Genomic DNA, 22,249 nt, shown 5'->3' on the forward strand with positions numbered 1-22,249 from the left:
AAACTGTGGCCTTACTCTTCTCACTAAAATGGTCTGGAACGTAGGACTTCCATATGCAGGTGGGCAGTTCAACATAACTGAACGTTCCTCCATGACACAAAAGTCTCTGCGTATAGAAAATTAGTGGGTCAGGGAGAAGACCTCTAACCTAGCCTTCTTCTGAAGGTGCTAGTTTTCTCTGTGCGGGTGATATGTTATTTTGGGGGGTTAGAGAGGAGTTCAATAAGGTGATCCGTTTAAAACAGTGCAGCCTATAAACCTGAGAATTCCCTACGAGATTATATGATGGTGTCAAAGGAGGAGAGGAGGGGTCATAATCTCAGTCCCGTCTTTACTGACATGTCTGGCGTAAAATTGTGCTTCCTTTTCCCCTGGTGAAAAGGCAAAGTGGGAAGGAAGAATTCCTAGAAAGCTGGGTCCTTGGGTGCAGCACAAGCCTTTCACAAAACAATGCAGGGTTGCTTTGTGAACTCCATGCATTGCTCCAAAGCAATCGGGTTGCAACCCCAATATTGTGAGTGCCGCACAAAAGCATATCCCGATGTTTGTCTTTTGAATAACAGCTTAAGCTGTTTCACAAGCCGAGGCATATTAATTAAGATTAGATGGCTTTCATATTGCACCGTGCTTTAAACTATGAAAAAGCTACCGACAGGCATTCGAACAAAGCCGACATGTACATTATTCAGAAAAGGAGGTAAAGACACATTTCTGGTTGCTACGGGTAACCCCGAAGCCCAGGGGCTCTCATCACGGAGACGCCACGGGATAGAGCGGCCCCGGCCTCACCGTCCATAGTAAATCACGCCTTTTAATCTATAGCGGAAGTTCAGGCCGGGCCTGGGTGGACGGATGTTAGCCTCTCTAGCTAGACGGCGAGTCAGAGCGGAAGCTGGCGTCAGGGTTGCCAGTAGCAACCGACGAACGCGTTGGGGAGGCGAGGAAAGGCGTTGAGGCGGCCATGGAGGAGGCTACGACGGTGACGACCACGGAGGGCACCTTCTGCCTGCAGCGTATCCTTCGCTGTTTTCTCTTCCCTCCCTCGCTTGCCCCGGGGAAGCGCCAGAGGGTGAAAAGAAACAGCAGATGTTGAATAGCAGAAAGGGAGGGAGCTTCGCTGGGTTGGGGGAAAGCCTCAGTAGCTTCGGAGGGGAGAAGGCATCCCTCCTTGCATCTTGCTGCTTGCTACGCAAGCCCGTCACTCTAGGTGTGTGTGTTTTTTAAAAAATTATCTGTCTAGATGGATTGACACGGACAGCTGCGTGGATATCGTTAACTGCGGCATCAATCCGATGCACGCTTACCTGGGAGTAAGCCCCTTTGAACTTAGTGGGGCCTACTTCAGGGTAAACACGCATAGGATTCTGCTGTACGTATCTTAAAAACAATTTCCTTTTCTTTTATGAGAATGATAATTTCACAGGAGTGAAGAAAGATAATTAACTCAAACCAAGTACTTATATTTTGCATACGAAATGCCATGTAAGATCTTGCATTGAAAAAGGAATCCAAGAAAAGAAAACAGACCTTCCTCTTACCACATACATTTTACAGTTTTATAGAGTTAACAAGCTAACACCTTTGGTTTCTAGTATTTCCAAGTGATACATGGGTTATTTAAATTACTTTTGTAATAGTAATATGGATATTTTATACGAATTGGCTAACTTTCAATTTGTGTCTCTCAGTGATGTCTATATTAACATAAGTTTTGGGTTTCCCGTTGCTACTTTTATTTGGTTTGATCTTTTAGAGTATCGTTATATTTCATACCTCAACTTTCCACAGAGGGCTTGATTTTTTCAGGGGTGTGGTGTGGGGTGGGGTGGGGTGGGGTGGGGCGGGGGTGGGTTCACACAGGGGTTGAGCATCCCTGTGTAACTATATAAAATGACATCATAGTTCTCCTAAATCCTGCCAACTTCTGTTGAAGACTACTCAGGATGTGGTCCTATACTAACTTACCTGGGAGTAAACTCTATTGAACTCAGTGGGGCTTACTTCTGAGTAGACATGTACAAGATTTACCGTGATTTGTTTTAAAAGTACCTTTAAAAACTTTCCACCGTCCTGCCCAACTCTTCTCTCAGACTTTCAGGACAGCTTTTTCCAAGAGCAGCTGAGATAGGGCAGGAGTTTCCATGGCAACAATACATGCATTTTGTAAAGGTAAGCAGAGCCCATTCCTATGCATGATTAGTCAGAACTAAGTTCCAGTGTGTTCAGTGGGACTTGATCCCAGGTATGTTGGCAACCTAGTCCTACGCATGTTTATTCAGAATTAAGCTAGTGAGTTAAATGGGTAAAATAAAATACCTTTTTATGCATAGGTTTGTAGCTTTAGAGCACAATCCTATGCATGTTTAGACAGGAAAATGGCCTATAACTCTCAGCATTCCCCAGCTAGCCATACTTTTTTTGAGAATATTTTTTTATATTTTTTATTTCTTTTTGTCTTTATAAATGTCTTTTGTCTTTGTTATTTTTGTCTTTCTAAATGAAATAAACAATACCAACAACCTGAGCAATAACTACAATTTCCTAACAATACAATATTCTTAGGAGGACACAATATATGGAAAAGAAGAAGAAAGGAAAAAAAAAAGAAAGGAAAAAGAAAAAAAAAGAAAGATCCTCCCCCCCTTCTTTTTTAAAGAGTTAAAATTAAACTCCAATACATACGGGCTTCAGATCCCATTCTAATTTGGAAACTATACCTATAACATTAGCAATATTACAATTTGATAATCAACCTTATATTTCAATATCATATCATCAGTCTTATAGCAAGGAAGCAGGCCTACAATTCATTCCCAGCAACCATATATTGCCCCTAAGTTAGAATATAATAGTAATAATAAAGCTTAACAGTTTAACCAACCAAAAATCTTACTTAGTAGTCTTATAGTAATGATGATGATAATAATAATAATAACAACAGCAAAAAAAGAGATTAAATTATAATGTTATATAATAATAAAACTTGAAAGCAACCTTACAACAGTCAGTAACATATTTTATACTAGATATATAAATGAGTGTGCACAATACACCCTCAAACAATATATTTAAATACAGCATATCATAATGAGAATTTAAAGGAAAAAAAGAAGAATGAAAGACAGCAAACAAATGTATGTATAATCAGATATCTCTGACCTAGCCTGAATCATGCAGACTAAACATAAACAATTAACAAAACTTGTTTAAAGATTCCAGTTAATGGGGCTGGAACAGAAATCTCACGCATTTTTACGTTCAGCTATGCCTCCGCCATTTCATGATTTAGGAACTTCTTCATCTGACCTTCAGAAACAATGCAAAATGTAGCAGGATATTTTAAGTGATATTGTAAGTTCATTTGTTTTTCCATATTTTTTGCCTTGATGAATTGCCTTCTTTTATCAGCCACCTCTTTGATGTAATCCGGAAATAACATAACTTTATCTTGTTTCCAAAAAAGATTTCCACCCTCTCTTGCCAAACGCAGGATATAATTCTTTGTGGAGATTCTTGCAAATTGGACTATAATCGTATAGCCTTTAGCAATTGGCACACGAAATGCCTGCTCAGTATCAAATAAATAATCAGATGGCACAGGGAGTATCTCATGCAAAAACCTGTCTACAAAGTTAGGCAAATTTACATCTCTAGGCAGATTTTTAATACCAATAATGCATACATTGGATCTGCGCGTGAAGGCCTCCAGTTGGGAAATTCTGGCAGATAAATTTTTGAAAAAAACTTGTGTCATAGTTTCGTTCATTGTCAGCCTATTTTGTAGCTCGTTAACCTTCGCCTCCATTTTTTGCCAAGAAGTGTTAATTAAATCCACAGCCCCTTGCAGGGCGGTGATGGAATTCTGGATTGAATCCAACCTCTTGGCTTGCTCCGCAAATTGCGAAGATAAAGTTTTTATCAAAGTAAATAATTCCCCTATATCTTCTGTTCTCGGAGCCTTTGCCAGTGGAGGTATGGGAGGAGTGGGCGGTGATGCAGTTCCTTTCTTTCTCCTCGCTGTAGCCATGTTTCTCTTCAAACAAATCTTGCAGATCCTCAGATATTCTCAAATATTGTTGATATTTCTTAAACCATCCCTCAGATGTTGTTGATATTTCTTAATCCATATATTACAATGGAATACATCTGCCCTGTTTTCTCCTATTAGGAGTTTCAGAACAGCTTTTTGCGATGTTTATGCTCTGGGAGGGTAGTCTCGGAATCCACCCCCCCCCCCCGCTTCTTCGCGGAGAGTACTTTTCTCCAAGATCTCATCCAACTGCGGCCTTGCCCTCCTTTTAATTCCAGGGGGGAGATGAAAGATTTTTCAACCTTTTGAAAAGCTGTTTGAGATAGTGTCCCGCGGAGGCTCTGCGGGCTGCTGTGAGGGTGACATTAGTTCCAACCGGAAGTTCCTATACCAACTAATCTTAATATGCCTTGGCTTGTGAAATAGGTTAAACTGTTCTTGAAAACACAAACATCAGCACAGAGTAAAGGTGCTTTTGTACTGCACTCACAATACTATGTTTGCAACCAGACTCCTTTGGGGCGATTCATACAGAGTTCACGAAGCAAGTCTACATGGTATTGTAAAAAACGTTTGTTATAGATGACTGGACAGCCCAAAGAACAACCAAGGTCTCTATGAATTCCTCCTTCCAAATAGGTAGTTCTTCTCCAGAGGTTACCAGGCTTCTGGATTTACTGTACTAGCTGTCTTCTCAGGAAGATAAAATGAAAACACAAAATCAATATGACAAAACAAAATCAGCATTACTGAATGCCTTTCCCATGAAAAAATGCAGGAATCCCTGTCATACAAATCTGCACCGAGCTCCCAAACCCAGGAGAGCCTCAAAACAGGCCGCAACTTTCCCTTATTTGCCCTTGGCATCATTCATTCCAAGTTATATTGCTTCTATTCACAGAAAGGCCATTTAGCTATTATGAATACATCTCCCCCATCCCTTTACTTTTGCCATAATGTATATGGCAGGGATCAAGTCTTTTCCTGATATTTTAAAATCCTTTGTTTATATTTTCTCTTTTCATAGTTTCTCTTTTTTTTGTAATCGATATGTGATACGGATTGCTCTCAAAGTGCAAAAAGTTAGGGAAGTTTGGCTTAATTTTTGAAATGAGAGTTTCTGGGATTCAGGTTTCTGTGAAACATGTATTCTTACCATCTGGAATCCATCCTGCGTATATGGAAACTGGTTGACATCTCCCAGTGGTGAGAGAAGAATGCACTTGGCATAAATGTTCTCTTTTCTTTTTGGTGCTTTATAGTGCAAATGTTACACGGTGGGCGTTCTACTTAGCTGGTTGTTATAGTGTAAGTGTGCGGTGTTCCAGTCATTCCAGCTTCCATTTTAATTTTTTTCTTTTCTGAAGTACGTGATATTGATTTTGGTGAAGTCAATTTAGGGCACAGTCCTATGAAGATAGTTGTCAGCCTCCAAACTTGGAGTATCCAGTGCAAGGTGGCTGGAGTGTGGAGGCGGTCTTCCCCTCTGCTCTCCAGCTGCCCTACATTTCTGCTAGATGGGTGATTTTGCCCATCTAGCAGTGGTGCTTTGGAGGGGGAGGGAAGGGGGCTAGGGCAGCCATAGGAAATGTTGTATGGCTGCAGCCCCAGTCTCCTCCCTCCCGGTCCCCAGGAATGCCCCCTTTTCCTGTTTCTGCCCTCTGTTTCCAAGCGTGGAGATGTAGCCAGAACAATGCTGGCTACGAGGGGGCAGAGGCGGGGAATGTGGGAATTTCTGGGCTCTGAGGTCAGAGCTCTGTTTCTGACCTTGGAGCCTACATACCGAACAATCCTATGTCCGAGGGACATAGAATTGCTCCCTTAGATGAAATAATTTATTTTTTTTATGTAGCGATTATTAACCAGTCAAATTAAAATTACAATAAGAAAAAAAATACTTTCAAACAAGCTTGTGTCCCTACACAAATATTTGCTTGATTTACAAATTAGGCAGACAAAACACAACTACCTTTGCATATTACTTTAGAAAATACAACTATGTTTGAACTAGTTTAGGCAGAATCAGAATGCAGGTTCTCAGTGAGAGAAAACTAAGAGCAAACTGAGGCAGGACAGCTGAAAAGGCCTTGGAGGGGCAGATTAATCTGCCCCTTCCCAGTTGAAGTATACAGAGCAGAATGGTGGGATGGGAAAGCCATGGGGAAAGTGCACATTAATCTCTCCCTCTGGGCTAATGTGCTGTGAAAAGGCCTGGGGGGTGGGGAGAATAATACCCCCTTCCTAGGTGAGGCCTACAGAGCATGGGTGGAGGAGAAAGGGTGGAGGGGCTCATAATTTGAACTTAAGTCCTGCAAAGTGCCCACTGGTACCTTAAAGGGGGCAATATTGCCTGGCCTCTCCTTTCTCCAGGACTTCTCAGCCTAACCTCCTCTCTATTCTCTCTGCCCTGGACTTGTATATGTTCCTTTTTGTTTGACCCTGCTCTCTCTCCTTTTTAGCAACCAGTGACTCTCTCCTCCTTTTTATGCTGTCTACCCTCCTTAGGCAACTGCTTAAAATATAAGAACATAAGATCAGACCAAGGGTCCATCTAGTCCAGCTTTCTGCTTCTGTATCCTCCCCCTTCATGCTTCTTCAGCAGTCATCTTCCTCTTCAGGAATATGTTGTTGTAAATGCTTCTTTACTTACTCTCCTGCATGCCAGATGCTTCCCCTTTGCCCTTATTGGCAGCAGCAGCCCATGTGGCCTCAGAGGGCAGGGATCGCCCTGTTGGCATCTTAGGGTGGATGCTTGGAGCTGCAAAATGCATGAACACCTTTGATGGCTCAAGAACGGCAACAGTACAGTTAAAGAGCAACATGTGGCTCCTGAGCCACCATTTGGCCACCCTGGTGAATAATGTGTTTAGTAATTCCCCCAGCTGGAGTTTCAATTAAAGCTTCCCCCAATCCCCTCCTGTAGCAAAAATAGCAACACACCATTGCTGTGAATAGTTTAACAGCAACACTTAAGTCCTGCTGGAGTATTTCATAAACCCAATATAGTCTTGCACCATTTACTCTGTTATGAAGGGGAGTGGTGCAAGACTATGCACTAAATGCTCCAGCAGAGCTTTAATGTTGCTGTTAAACCATACACTTCCTGGACTGATGTGTTATGCCTTTGTATTATGATGCAGTCTCTTAAACTGCAATCTTATGAACACCTAACAAGGAATAAACTCTACTGAACACAGTGGGATTTACAGTCAGGGCCAGAAATATTGGAACAAGGATAACTGTTTTGGCAGTTGGCCTCTGTACACCACCACATTGAAGTTGAAAGGAAACACACCCAGATGGGAGCGAAGTCAGGAGTGTCAGCTGTAATTCAAGGGGTTTGACAAAAGTGGGGCACTAACCATTCAGGAAGGACACCCTCCCCCCCATCGTTGGTGGCTCATAAGTAATGGAATAAACCAACATCATTTCAAACTTAAGGATCGCCTTTAATACCTGGATGAAAATCCTTTGCAGTCAATGACTGCCTGAAGTCTGGAACCCATTTGTTGTTGTTGTTGTTGTTCAGTCGTGTCCGACTCTTCGTGACCCCATGGACCATAGCACGCCAGGCCTTCCTGTCCTGCGCTCTCTCCCGGAGCGTACTCAAGTCCATATTCATTGCATTGGTGATGCTATCTAGCCATCTCATCCTCTGCCGTCCCCTTCTCCTTTTGCCTTCAGTCTTTCCCAGCATCAGGGTCTTTTCCAGAGAGTTTTCTCTTCGCATTAGGTGGCCAAAATATTTCAGCTTCAGCTTCAGTATGTGTCCTTCCAATGAGCACTCAGGGTTGATTTCCTTTAGGATGGACTGATTTGACCTCCTTGCAGTCAGGGGACTCGTAAGAGTCTTCTCCAGCACCACAGTTCGAAAGCATCAATTCTTTGGCGCTCAGCCTTCCTTATAGTCCAGCTCTCACAGCCATACATTACTACTGGGAAAACCATGGCTTTGATTATACAGACCTTTGTCGGCAAGGTGATGTCTCTGCTTCTCACTCTGCTATCTGGGTTTGCCATAGCTTTCCTCCCAAGGAGCAAGCGTCTTTTAATTTCATGGCTACAGTCACCGTCTGCGGTGATCTTGGAGCCCACGAAAATACAATCTGTCACTGCTTCCATTTCTTCCCCTTCCATATGCCAGGAAGTGATGGGGCCAGATGCCATGATCTTCGTTTTTTTTAATGTTGAGTTTCAGACCAGCTTTTGCATTCTCCACTTTCATCCTCAACAAGAGGCTCTTTAGATCCTTGTTGATTTCTGCCATTAGGGTGGAATCATCTGCGTATCTGAGGTTGTTGATAATTCTCCCGGCAATCTTAATTCCGACCTGTGATTCATCCAACCCGGCGTTTCTCATGATGTACTCTGCATATAAATTAAATAAGCAGGGCGACAATATGCAGCCTTGTCGTACACCTTTCCCAATTTTGAACCAATCGGTTGTTCCATGTCCGGTTCTTACTGTTGCTTCTTGACCCTCGTACAGGTTTCTCAGGAGACAGGTAAGGTGGTCTGGTACTCTCATCTCTTTAAGAATTTGTCACAGTTTGTTGTGATCCACACAATCAAAGGCTTTAGCGTAGTCAATGAAGCAGAAATAGACGTTTTTCTGGAATTCTCTTGCTTTCTCCATGATCCAGCAAATGTTGGTGATTTGATCTCTAGTTCCTCTGTCTCTTCGAAACCCAGCTTGTACTTCCGGTAGTTTTCAGTTCGCATACTGCTGAAGCCTAGCTTGTAGGATTTTGAGCATCACCTTGCTGGCATGTGAAATGAGCGCAATTGTACGGTAGTTTGAACATTCTTTGGCGTTGCCCTTCTTTGGAACTGGAATGTAAACTGACCTTTTCCAGTCTTGTGGCCACTGTTGAGTGTTCCAAATGTGTTGGCATATTGAGTTCAGCACTTCAACAGCATCATCTTTTAGGATCTTAAATAGCTCAGCTGGAATACTGTCATCTCCGCTAGCTTTGTTGTTAGTAATGCTTCCTAAGGCCCACTTGACTTCACTCTTGAGGATGTCTGGCTCAAGTTCAGTGACCGCACTATCATGGCTATCAGGGACATTAAGATCTTTCCTGTATAGTTCTTCTGTGTATTCTTGCCACCTCTTCTTAATCTCATCTGCTTCTGTTAGATCCCTGCCTTCTTTGTCCTTTATCGTGCCCGTCTTTGCACAAAACATTCCCTTGATATCTCCAATTTTCTTGAAGAGATCTCTAGTCTTTCCCATTCTGTTGTTTTCCTCCATTTCTTTGCATTGTTCATTTAAAAAGGCCTTCTTGTCTCTCCTTGCTATGCTCTGGAACTCTGCATTCAGTTGGATATATCTTCCCCTTTGTCCCTTGCTTTTCACTTCCCTTCTTTCCTCAGCTACTTGTAAAGCCTCCTCAGACAGCCACTTTGCTTTCTTGCATTTCTTTTTCTTTGGGATGGATTTCGTTGCTGCCTCCTGAACAATGTTACGGACCTCCGTCCATAGTTCCTCAGGCACTCTGTCTATCAGGTCTTATCCCTTAAATCTATTCCTCACCTCCACTGTATATTCACAAGGGATTTGATTGAGGTCATACCTGAATGGTTTAGTGGTTTTCCCTATGTTCTTCAATTTAAGCCGAAATTTTGCAACAAGAAGCTCATGATCTGAGCCACAGTCAGCTCCAGGTCTTGTTTTTACTGACTGTATGGAGCTTCTCCATCTTTGGCTGCAAAGGACATAATCAATCTGATTTCGATATTGACCATCTGGTGATGTCCATGTGTAGAGTCGCCTCTTGTGCTGTTGGAAAAGAGTGTTTGCTATGATCAGCGTGTTCTCTTGGTAAAAGTCTATTAGCCTTTGTCCTGCTTCATTTTGTACACCAAGGCCTTGCTTGCCTGTTATTTATCCTGGTGATTTCTTGACTTCCTACTTTAGCATTCCAATCCCCTATGATGAAAAGGACATCTTTTTTTGGTGTTAGTTCTAGAAGGTGTTGTAGGTCTTCATAGAACCAATCAACCTCAGCTTCTTCGGCCTCAGTGGTTGGGGCATAGACTTGAATGACTGTGATGTTGAATGGTTTGCCTTGGATTCGTCCTGAGATCATTCTATCGTTTTTGAGATTGTACCCCAGTACTGCTTTCCCCACCCTTTTGTTGACTCTGAGTGCTACTTCATTTCTTCTAAGGGATTCTTGCCCACAGTAGTAGATATGATGGTCACCTGAATTAAATTCGCCCATGCTTGTCCATTTTAGTTCGCTGATTCCCAAGCTGTCGATGTTCAATCTTGCCATCTCATGTTTGATCACCTCCAGCTTACCTTGTTTCATTGATCTTATATTCCAGTTCCTAAACAATATTGTTCTTTACAGCATCGGATTTTCTTTTCACCACCAGACACATCCACAGCTGAGTGTCCTTTCGGCTTTGGCCCAGCCGCTTCACTCTTTCTGGCGCTACTTGGAAATTCCCTCTGCTCTTCCCCAGTAGTATATTGGACACCTTCCGACCTGAGGGGCTCATCTTCCAGCGTCATATCTTTTAGCCTTGTGATACGTTCCATGGGGTTTTCTTGGCAAGAATACTGGAGTGGGTTGCTGTTTCCTTCTCCAGTGGACCACATTTTGTCAGAACTCTCTGCCATGACCTGTCTGTCTTGGGTGGCCCTGCACAGCATAGCTTATGGCTTCACTGAGTTACGCAAGCCCCTTTGCCACGACAAGGCAGTGATCCATGAAGGGGAAGGAAAGGTTCCTCCTGTGCAAGCACCAGGTCATTACTGACCCCTAGAGGGACGCTGCTTTTGCTGGAGTTTTCATGGCAGACTATAGCAGGGTGGTTTGCCATTGCCTTCCCCAGTCATGACTACCTTTCCCCCAGCAAGCTGGGTACTCATTTTACCGACCTCGGAAGGATGGAAGGCTGAGTCCCTCGAGATGCTTTGCCAGGCCTTTACTGCAGCTGCCTTCAGCTGCTGCTTGTTTGTGGGTCTTTCTGCCTTCAGTCTTGTCTTCAGTAAGTGAAAAGCATGCTCTATTGGGTGGAGATCAGATGACTGACTTGGTCATTGAAGAACATCCCACTTCTTTGCCTGGAGAAACTCTTGGGTAGCTTTTGCTGTATGTTTTGGGTCATTATCCATCTGCAATATGAAGCGGCGTCCTATCAGTTTGGCAGCATTTGGCTGAGTCTGAGCAGAAAGTATAGCCCTATACACTTCAGAATTCATCCTGCTGCTTTTATCAGCAGTCAAGTCATCAGTAACCACCAGTGACCCGGCTCCATTGGCAGCTATACATGCCCATGCCATAACACTGCCTCCACCATGTTTGACAGATGATGTGGTATGCTTTGGATCATGAGCTGTTCCTTTTCTTCTCCTACTTTTCCCATCATTCTGGTACAAGTTAATCTTGGTTTCATCAGTCCAAAGAATCTTATTCCAGAAGTGGGCAGGCTTTTTTAGGTGTTTGCTGGCAAAGGCTAATCTGGCCTGTCTGTTCTTGAGCGTTACCAGTGGTTTGCACCTTGTTGTGAAGCCTCTGTATTTACATTCATAAAGCTGTCTCTTGACTGTAGATGTTGACAATGACATGCCTACCTCCTCAAGAGTGTTCTTGACCTGGCTAGATGTTGTGAAAGGGTTCCTCTTCACCATGAGCAGAATTCTGCGGTCATCCACTTTAGTTGTCTTCCACGCCTTTTGCTGTTACTGAGCTTGCCAGTTAATTCCTTTTTCAGGATGTTCCAAACTATTGTGCTGGCCACTCCCAATGTTTTTGCTGTCTCTCTGATGGGTTTATGTTGTTTCCTCAGCCTAATGATGGCCTCCTTCCCTCGCATGGACACCTCTTTGGACCTCATGTTGGGGGTTCCAGTGAACAGCTACCATGGCAAATGTAACACTCAGAACCACCTCCAGGCCTTTTATCTGCTTGATGGGTCATGGGGCACCCAGGAAACAGGCTACATCTGGCCACGCAGCTGCTTGTCAGCCATTCGTTCCATTACTTATGAGCCACCAATGATGGGGGGGGGGTGTATGCCATTGACTGTACTTTCTGAACGGTTAGTGCCTCACTTTTGTCACACCCCTTGAATTACAGCTGAAAGTCCTGACTTTGTTCCCATCTGGGTGTGTTTCCTTTCAACTTCAATGTGGTGGTGTACAGAGGCCAACTGCCAAAACAGTTACCCTTGTTCCAATATTTCTGGCCCTGACTGTATGTCTGAGTAAACATTTATATGTTTGCACCGTAAGCAATTAGGGCTGCAGTCCTATTCATGCTTACTTGGAAGTAAGAAGCCCTGTTACTATAGAGGGGAGCTGAATGTGAATGTCTTGGAAGGGAATCTATTCTCAGCTACCTTCCAACTCTAAAATGTTCCACCCTGTCACAGACTGAAGACAGCGAGCCCATGGGGCATTGCTCTTTATATATATTCTGAGTACGTGAAAAGTAACCACATGGGTCCAGACCTTGGGGGAGGGGGCAAGTTTTTAAAAGGGAATCAGACAAATTCATGTGAGGATAGACTTTCATTGGCTATGAGTCATGGGGCTATATAGAACCTCTCGGTTCAGAGGCATTCATTGCCTTGAATGGCAGTTGATAGGGTACAAGAATGGGGGAGGCTATTGCCTACAGTGCTTCGGCTATTGGGCGGTATAGAAATTAAATAAATAAATAAATAATACATGGCATGCGTGTGGCCTTTCTAGAGGCATCTGCTTGGACGCTGTGGGAAACGGGTAGAGAATTTATAATCCGTTGCAGTTGATCAGATCTCACCCTTGGCATGGAAATTGCTCTCTTGTCCACAAATTAAACCTGTGAGTGGGTTGGTCGGATATGCACGAACATAGAGGTATCACCCATATACGGCCAATATTGACTTGAAAAGCTATTGGAAACTAAAGTAATGGAACCTTTCCTCTTATCTGCAATAAGAAGCTATACACTGTTAAACCATATATAAGCATGCATGTTATATCTATATCTATATCTATAGATATATATATATATCTAATGGCCATTACTTTTCTTGCACACAGTATTTCTCAAGCTTTTCTAGGTAGAGGGCTCTTGTGGAAAAGTGGAATGTGTGAACTTGCTGTAGCAAATTAACATTGCTGTAATTTCTGTAATCACAACATCCCCCTGTAATCATTCCCTTACAGTGCAATCCTAAAGATGTCTACTCAGAAGTAAGTCTCATTGAACTCAATGGGATTTACTCCAAGCCAAGTGTGTATGGTATTGCAGCATTAGATCTGTTCAGTGTATTCTGTTGCTAATACAAAAGTATTGGTATACCAGGATAGCAGCTGGAGTGATTTTTTAAAAATATGTTATGCGATTTAAAAGAACAATCAGTTTGTCTTTGAATTATGAAAAGCTAAATACAATTTAAAATTTAGTCATTTCAGGCTTTTTCTTCTTCATAAATTTACTGGAAGTAGACATCACCTTGCCGACAAAGGTTCGTATAATCAAAGCTAAGGTTTTCCCAGTAGCAACGTATGGCTGTGAGAGCTGGACTATAAGGAAGGCTGAGCGCCGAAGAATTGATGCTTTCGAACTGTGGTGCTGGAGAAGACTCTTAAGAGTCCCCTGGACTGCAAGGAGGTCAAATCAGTCAATCCTAAAGGAAATCAACCCTGACTGCTCATTGGAAGGACAGATCCTGAAGCTGAAGCTCAAATATTTTGGCCACCTAATACAAAGAGAAAACTCCCTGGAAAAGACCCTGATGCTGGGAAAGATCGAAGGCAAAAGGAGAAGGGGACGGCAGAGGAGATGGCTAGATAGCATCACTGATGCAATGAATATGAACTTGAGCACACTCCGGGAGAGAGCAGAGGACAGGAAGGCCTGGCGTGCTATGGTCCACGGGGTCACGAAGAGTTGGACACGACTTAATGACTGAACAACAAAAAGTAAATCTAGACAAAAAGTCTGGCAATTCAACATCCTGAGTTTTATTTCCTACTTTGTTGCTGGGTATTACAACGAATAAGTCATGTTTTTAGATTTCAACTTCTGTCTCAGCATAGTGGAAATACCATAGTCCACATTGTTCAGTCAATTTAAATAAGTAAATGTATCTCTATATATGCAGTTTAAAAGATGGAGGGGGCAATCCTATGTCCTCTAGACAGCACCAGGAGAGCGGACATAGGATTGTTCGGTTTCCTGGCTCCGAGCTCATAGACAGGGTTCTGAGTTGGGAGCCAGGAAGCCACGCTACCCTCCCACTACCCACCATAGCTGGTGCGGAGAGAACCATGCCGACTCCATGCTTGCGGAACAGACAGCAGAGATGGGGAAAAAGGAGGCGTTCCTGGGGGTGGGGAGGAGAGGAGACTAGGGATGTGGGGCTATGAGGTATCCCCAGCTTCCTTCCCTCCCCAGCTTCCTTCCCTCCCCAGCTTCCTTCCCTCCCCAGCTTCCTTCCCTCCCCAGCTTCCTTTCCTCCCCAGCTTCCTTTCCTCCCCCTCCCTGAAGCTTCCGCTAGACAGGCGAAATCACCCATCTAGCTAAAATGCAGAGCAGGAGGTGCAAGGCACCTCCCGCTCTGTATTGGATATGCAGAAGCTTCCGAGTTTGCAGGCTTCCGAGTACCTAGGGTGCATCCCATAGGGTTGCACCCTAGGTAGGGGGAGTGAGGAGGAGATCTACTCCTCACCACTCCTCCCAGCCTGCACTGGATAGGCGGTCACCCCCAGATAGGATTGCTCCCTCCCTCCCTCCCTCATATATATATATATATATATATATATAAAAAATTGTGCCCTTTGAGGCAAAGCCTCTCCAAGATAGTTTACAAGGTAAAATGTTAAGGCAATAAAATATAAAATACAGCTAACTACAACAGCAGCACAGAATATTTAAAATAATAGCAATAAAATTATAAAAAATGGGCACCCATTCATTTAAAAGTAGACTGGAAAACCTTGATTTTTAAGGCTTTTTTAAAAAGTGAGGAAAGGAGCCACACACACCTTCCATGGTAGGGCATACCAGAAAAATGGGGCCACTGCAGAAAAGGCCCTGTCTCTTGTGCCCACCAGCCTAACAGATCTTACTGCTGAGCACATGAGCAGAGCCACTGTGGCTGATCTTAGGGTCTGGGCAGATTCATATTGGTACACCCTTTTAGGTCCTAAATTGTTCAGGGCTTTAAACGTGATCATCAGCACTTTAAATTGGGCCCAGAAACACACTGACAACCAGTGCAGCTGTTACAGAATCGGTATTATGTGCTCTGATTGCCTGGAGCCTGAAAGCAACTGGGTAGGTGTATTCTGCACCAGCTGAACCTTCTGAACCTTCTTTACAAGATTATTGTGAGAATATATGATATATTGAAATATTGCAATCTACCTGGAGGTTTAGCGAAATCTGATTAAATAGGCTTGAGAGAATATACTCAGTTTGCTGATTCCTCTCCCCCTGCCAATCAAGTAGTGCTTCACTGCTTTAATAGGGATAAATGCCAAGTTCTGCACCTAGGAAAAAGAAACCAAATGCACAGTTACAAGATGGGGGATACGTGGCTCAACAACACTACAAGCGAGAAGGATCTTGGAATTGTTGTCGATCACAAGCTGAATATGAGCCAACAATGTGATGTGGCTGCAAAAAAGGCAAATGCTATTTGGGGCTGCATTAATAGAAGCATAGCTTCCAAATCCCAGGAAGTACTAGTTCCCCTCTACTCAGCACTGGTTAGGCCTCATCTGGAGTACTGTATCCAGTTCTGGGCATCACACTTGAAGAAGGATGCAGACAAGCTGGAGAGGGTTCAGAGAAGGGCAACCAAGATGATCAGGGGACTGGAAACAAAGCCCTATGAAGAGAGACTGAAAGAACTGGGCATGTTTAGCCTTGAGAAGAGAAGACTGAGGGGAGATATGATAGCGCTCTTCAAGTACTTGAAAGGTTGTCACAGAGAAGAAGGCCAGGATCTCTTCTTGATCATCCCAGAGTGCAGGACATGGAATAATGGGCTCAAGTTACAGGAAACCAGATTCCAGCTGAACATCAGGAAACACTTCCTGACTGTTGGAGCAATACGACAATGGAACCAATGACCTAGGGAGGTGGTGGGCTCTCCCACACTGGAGGCGTTCAAGACGAGGCTGGACAGCCATCTGTCGGGGATGCTGTGACTTGGATTCCTGCATTGAGCAGGGGGTTGGACTCGATGACCTTGTAGGCCACTTCCAACCCTACTATTCTATTCTATGATTCTATATCTCATTTCAGCCATTAATTCACTAGAAGGCAGATTTGGTATGTTATAAAGATGGCAGAGTAGGAGACAGACTTGTCCTGTGGGCACAATCCTTTGGAATGTTTTCCCATGTAATCCCCATTGTAGTGAACTTGTATAACACCGGTTTGTCTCACTGGGACTTGTGCAGAGGAACAAATAAATGTGTGCATAGTGGGTGTCATTTGGGGTTTGTTTGTTTTTTGCCTCGGGCACCAAAATGTGTTTCTTTATTCTGCTCCCAAGATTTTGAAAGTAGTTTGGAAGTGGGGAGAAATGTTACCTAGATTTAGATGTATGTGGTCTATTGAAGAGGGAGAGGAATGATAGACAATGGGTATGGATAAAGACCTATATGATACTGATCACATGAAGTCCTGCTTTTATTAGCTCCCTTCTTGCTTCTGAGACACTGCCAGGCACTGTGAAAACTTTTAAAAGATTTTTTTTTTCTCTACAGCCATAAGGGCTACAACTGTACTTTTAAAATATCCCATTTGAAAGTATCAGGATGACTAATTCAGTGCCAGGTACCAGCTTACAGACCTCTGTGACAATCATCTAAGGCCATCAAAATGTACATTTTCATACCTGAAAGAAAAAGGCTGGAAAATGATGTCCTTGTGAAGTCTCTCCTTCCTGCTTGAGAATGCTTGACATTGCTTCATCATTTAATTAGCTCCACCTCCATAGGTGTGAAATATTTATAATTTTTGAGGATGTGAAGAAAAACTTCCATTATGCAATGTACTTCTAGTGAATGATGTTTAGATCGTATAATAGAAGTGTTTCTTCATAACCTCAAGAACTATAATTTCGTCCCCCACCCAAAATTAATTTAGGATTAATAATTATGTGAGCAGGTGCATTATGAATAATAATTGATAGCCATCAGGAAACATAACACCATGGCAGCTTGTAGCACAGTAGAGAATACAATTTAATCCAGCATTTTTGGAGAAAAGAGCAAGTTGAATTCCTGAATCAAGGAGTTGCCAGATGGATAGCTGTGGTTTCACTGTTGGGTATGTAGGCAGTCAAGCAGCAGACTGACAGCAGTAAATAGAGTTTGCTTATACAAAGAGGTGCACAGTATGTTTTGCTCAATGCCACTGTGTTAGGAAAGAATGCACATATACATCTTAAAATAAAGTAAAGCATCATATGAAGGCATATTTGAAATGAGCATAATTTGCTGTTCTAGACTTAACTGCACATACAGAGGTTACAGTAACAGAAAGCTCTGAAGATGACTATCAGTATGAAGAGGTAAGAAACGGGCGGAACAATGCTATGATGGGGGAGAAACTAAGGTGGAGGAGAAGCTGGCAGAGTGGAAGGTGTGGGAAGGCACATCCTTTCCCTTTTTTGTTTAGCTTTTTACAGCTGTTTGTTTTTCTTTAAAAACTTTCCCCTCTCACTGCTCCCATGGGAGGGACATAAACTATACCAGATTCAGGGCTGACATAGTTTCCCCCCTGTTCTGGGGTGTGTCGGAGGAATGGGAGGGCTTTGGATTCTGCAGATCAACATCCTCTCTTGAGATGCTCCTGGAATGTCTCCTTTTGTCCTCTCTGATGTTGGGGTAGGTTTGGGAAATAGGATTTAGAAAGGGTGGAGTAGGTAGGTAGGTCAGAACCAAGTATAAATGTATTAATAGTATATATAACTCTTTCTGTGTTTAGTAAATTTTATTTGTTTTATTATAAATACAAAATCTCACGTGTTGGTTTGTTTTATTACTCTACCACATTAAAAAATCCTATTTCCTTTTTACTTCTCCTGCATTGGGTAGAAGAAACCAATTAATCATAGTGGGTTATCTCCTTGACCCAGAGTAAAAGGGCTGAAGCTCTGTGGGTCACTGAGGATAACTGACTAAAGTGGAGGCAGATGTCCTGAGGAATTTTTCAGTTTCAACAGGTGGAAGCTGGAAAAGGTATAACCCCAGAGCAAGAATGTCACATTGACCTTTCCATAGCCCTTTCCATAGCTGCAGGTGGGAGACTTTCAAGGCTGAATCGCCCTTTCTAAGGGTAGACCTATCTCCTCTGGCCTGGGGCAAAATAGGATAATGGAAGTGTGCACTGATTTGATCCCTGTAATAGCTTGGCATTTTTGACATGTATACTAAGGTGGAGAGAGGAGAAATTGGAGCTCTATAAAGACCTATGGTGTGCCTGCGCTAGGATGCATAATGTTAATGTGCATCCTCTCCAGATGTGTGTGTATGCATATGCATGATCTGAGAAATATATAGAGGGATCTTTTAACCTTGGCAGTAGCATGTTTTTGCAGATTTGTCTGAGTGACTGACATACACACACCAGTTCTATTCCTCAGGAAGTTGGTTTATTGGTTACAGAAGAATAAAAAGTGTTCACAATAGGCACTATATGAATATGGAATTAATTAGCTCCTATATAACTGACAAACCTATGCACAGTAAACATACGAGGCAGAATATCAAATAGAGACTGTAGATATCCATATACAGGATTCAAAGGTGGTGAAGTTAGGTTAAAAGGCACCTTGATGTCTAAATCGAGGATGACTACATTTGGAAAACTAGGCTGCAACTGGTTCTGTCCTGGATAGGCTGGACTATGGTTCCTGGGACACTGTAGGAGAAGTAGCTAAACAAAATGGGCTTCTAAGACTTCTGAGAGAGACATAGAGGCAATGGGGGGAAGAAGCGAATTGTGAATTCACATTGTGGGGCACTCATTTTAGTGTGGCTAACTAGGTTGTATTACTGAATCCAGTCCTGTGTGACCAGAAGTCATGATTCATGAAGCAGTTGTTTGTGGGTCTTCTTGCCCATTTCAACTGGAGATGCAAGCTCTCCAAGCTTGTGTTTTCACATGGTGTCAGGCTGAGCTTCTTAAAGTAGCCTTACATAGTATCACAAAAAAATTGAGGTGGAATGTCTCCCTGGCACTTATGCCCAGCAGCCTACCAACAGTGTCTTAGGGGGCAATCCTATGCTTGTTTAGACAGAAAAAAGTCCAGGCAGTTGTAGGACTTTTTTCTGTCTAAACATGTATAAGACTGTGCCCTTAATGTTTTAAATCTTACTCCTGTCAACTTGCTGCCTGAAAAGGTTAAGTCTAACATACTGCACAATGTTATATTGAGGCTATGGTGATTTTAAACATAAATGTGTAAATTAGTACTATTGATTTAAAATCAGTTAAATGCATTCAATTAATCCATTTTGTGATAGTATGTCCACTTGTTCCCTAAGCGTTCATGTAATTACAGTTGCACCTCAAATTACATTTTCATAGTTGCAGGCCTACACTTAAGAATGAAAGTCCAAGCATTTTTTTTAACGCACTGATGGTTCTTTTCATCCCAAGTGCCAATGGTAGATAGTAGCTTCTAGAAGCATGTATTGGACCAATGTACATGTGTGTATGAAAATGGAACATAATGAGAAATATCCGGTGTATGGCTATTTTATTCTACAGTTGTTCATGTTACCCCTGTAGAATGGTCAAAATATCCATGTAAGAATTTATAGATAGGACACATTGATAGGCAAAGGCAATAGAACCAAATCCTACTTAAGTCACAAGTAAATATGCTCTTTTTGGCTTCTGAACTTTGACTGTTCTCACTTTTGATATCTAATGAATTGCTACACATTTCTAGAACAGCAACTTAATGTAGGCTATGATCCAAAGCCATGAATATGGAGAAAGATTCTCTTACAAAGTGAAACAATATAGATGTTCCTATGGATTTACCAATCTTGTGCGTGTAACATTTTCTAATTGACATAAGAAACATGTCACCCCTGTATACATGGAAATCTTTGTATAGATTAGAGCCACTGGATTGCAGCCATGTATCCTGCTCCAGGGATTTCTGTGTGGATTGCTTTTGCACATAGAGTTCCCAATTAATTTAAATGGATTGACCTTATAGAGGAAGGTGGAGAACCCTTTTTTCTGTCGAGGGCTGCATTCCCTAAGAAGTAATCTGTTGGGGCCGCCATGCCAGTGCTAGTAGGGCTGAATCCAGGGCAAGCACAGAATGAAAATTAGGTGGGAACACCCCCTTCTCTCTGTCTCTCCTTCTTCCTCCTTGCCCAGCTAGCTAGTGCAAGAGGGACAAATAACTCTTTCCAGAAATCTGAACTGACCACTTCCAGAGGGCTTTTGAAATTAGGCCAAGAGCAACATGAAATTAGGCCCTAGGGCCAGTGGTTGTCCCCCGCACCCCCCCCACCCCCCCCCACAATAAATGTGTGTTTACGTGTGTGTGTGGGCTGCTCTGATTGAAATGAATGAGGAAGTTATTTTAGATTTGAGGAATTGCCGTACACTGAATTATACCATTAGTTTATCTAGCCCAATACTTTCTTCGCTGACTGACATTAACTCTCCAGGGTCTCAGGCAGAGGATTTTCCTTACTCTGTCACCCAGGATCCTTATTTAAGCAGAGATGCTAGAGATTGAAACTTAATATGCAGAGTGCTTTACCACAGAGCTTTACCTCCCCACCTCAGTTCTGTGATTGCATTGCTGAATTATGGCAATTGACTATATGATATTGTGGGACTGAAACCATTCCATTCTACCTGGTGAGTGTACTCGTTTTACTTGTATTTATAATGTACCTATAATTGTGGCTTAGGTACCAGCAGATGATGAATTTAGCTTGCAAGAAGGTGATGAAGACCTGGCAAAGGCTTTACACACTATGCAGGAACAGACAGTTGATGCTCAAATTATGGTAAGCATCTTATACTTCAAAATATGTGACTACATTTCTTTCTGTAACTTTACAGTTAATAATGTAACATAAATTACTTTCATATGCATTATTTAAGGCTGACATGGAGAGCAAAGATGCTGAACATTTAGTCTGAAAAGGATAACATTGCCTTGTGATTCACCAAAATAAGGCACACATCCTAGATATAGGTGCATAATTTAATCAAATTGAGCAGATTAATTCCCCCCTTTAATTTTTTTTTTAATATTACAGTGTGTCCAGAACAAGATGAACTTGGTATTTTTTAATCTTTCCTGTTCAGATTTGGCAATTTATCACTTAGTTACAGTGAAAATGATAGCCTAGTTGGAATAAATCCAGTGGAATTGTCATCCAGTTTACATGCTAACGATGGGAACCAAACACCTACTTTGGATGTGCCTGTGCTATTTAGCATTCCCAGTGCTAAATAGTCCAGATTTTGAGCACATCCAAGTTGTAAGTGGTTCTTTAGGACTAGGCCATAAATCATATGGGGTGTGTGTGTGTGTGTGTGTGTATGTGAGAGAGAGAGAGAGAGAGAGAGAATGATTATGTTTTAAAAGAATAGATAAAAATTACAGAGAGGAATAGTACTTAATTTTCATTTTACTAAATGGGTTGAGTGATTGTTAAGCTTCCTTCCCCATCTGTGATTCTGTGTTAACATAGATATTGATCCAACATGTCTCCCTTATGGGAGCTCTTATCTTGCCATTTTGTATATACTATTTTTGAAACTTCCCTGAGTTCAAAAAGAGTGGCGTAATGTAGAACACTGAGAAGAAAAAGCCAAAAGAACACCATGAGTTCTTTGGGCTAAAAAAAAAATCCCATTGTAAACTTTTCTGCGCAGTACAGACATCATGCCAACCATGGTTTGCACTAACTATAGTTTAGGACCCAGACCATGGTTTGAATTTCCAGATACACAACAGGCAAACCATAGTTTAGAGCTGCTCATGTGCTTTCATTTCCCATCCTCTGAGAACTCAGCTTTATAAATTCATTCCTATTTTCATGATGCAGCAGGTTTGGGAAGTGGATCAATGGCTGCAACTACGGCTTATTCATACAACATGACAAACCATAAACATGTCTGCATAATCTCTGATAGCTACTAGGTCTGAATTTAAAAGACGTTCAGACAATTTGTGATCCTTGAAGACCAACTGAATGTTGTATTT

General features: G+C 42.4%; 1 protein-coding gene across 2 annotated transcripts in view; it reads left to right on the forward strand.

Moving 5' to 3' along the window:
* Positions 1 to 926: 926 nt before the first annotated feature.
* SPAG16 (sperm associated antigen 16) overlaps positions 927 to 22,249 on the forward strand; it is a 775,737-nt gene continuing 754,414 nt past the window's right edge. For both annotated transcript variants that reach the window (XM_084819345.1, XM_084819334.1), the window contains exons 1-3: positions 927 to 1,013; positions 17,520 to 17,566; positions 20,943 to 21,041. In XM_084819345.1, coding sequence (XP_084675471.1) covers positions 962 to 1,013; positions 17,520 to 17,566; positions 20,943 to 21,041 — 198 coding nt within the window. In that variant the 5' untranslated portion in view covers positions 927 to 961. The remainder of the gene's footprint in view (positions 1,014 to 17,519; positions 17,567 to 20,942; positions 21,042 to 22,249) is intronic.

This window comes from Heloderma suspectum, chromosome 1 (genome assembly GCF_057233095.1).
Source record: "Heloderma suspectum isolate Gila_16-S chromosome 1, 16-S_ref, whole genome shotgun sequence".
NCBI lineage: Eukaryota > Metazoa > Chordata > Lepidosauria > Squamata > Helodermatidae > Heloderma > Heloderma suspectum.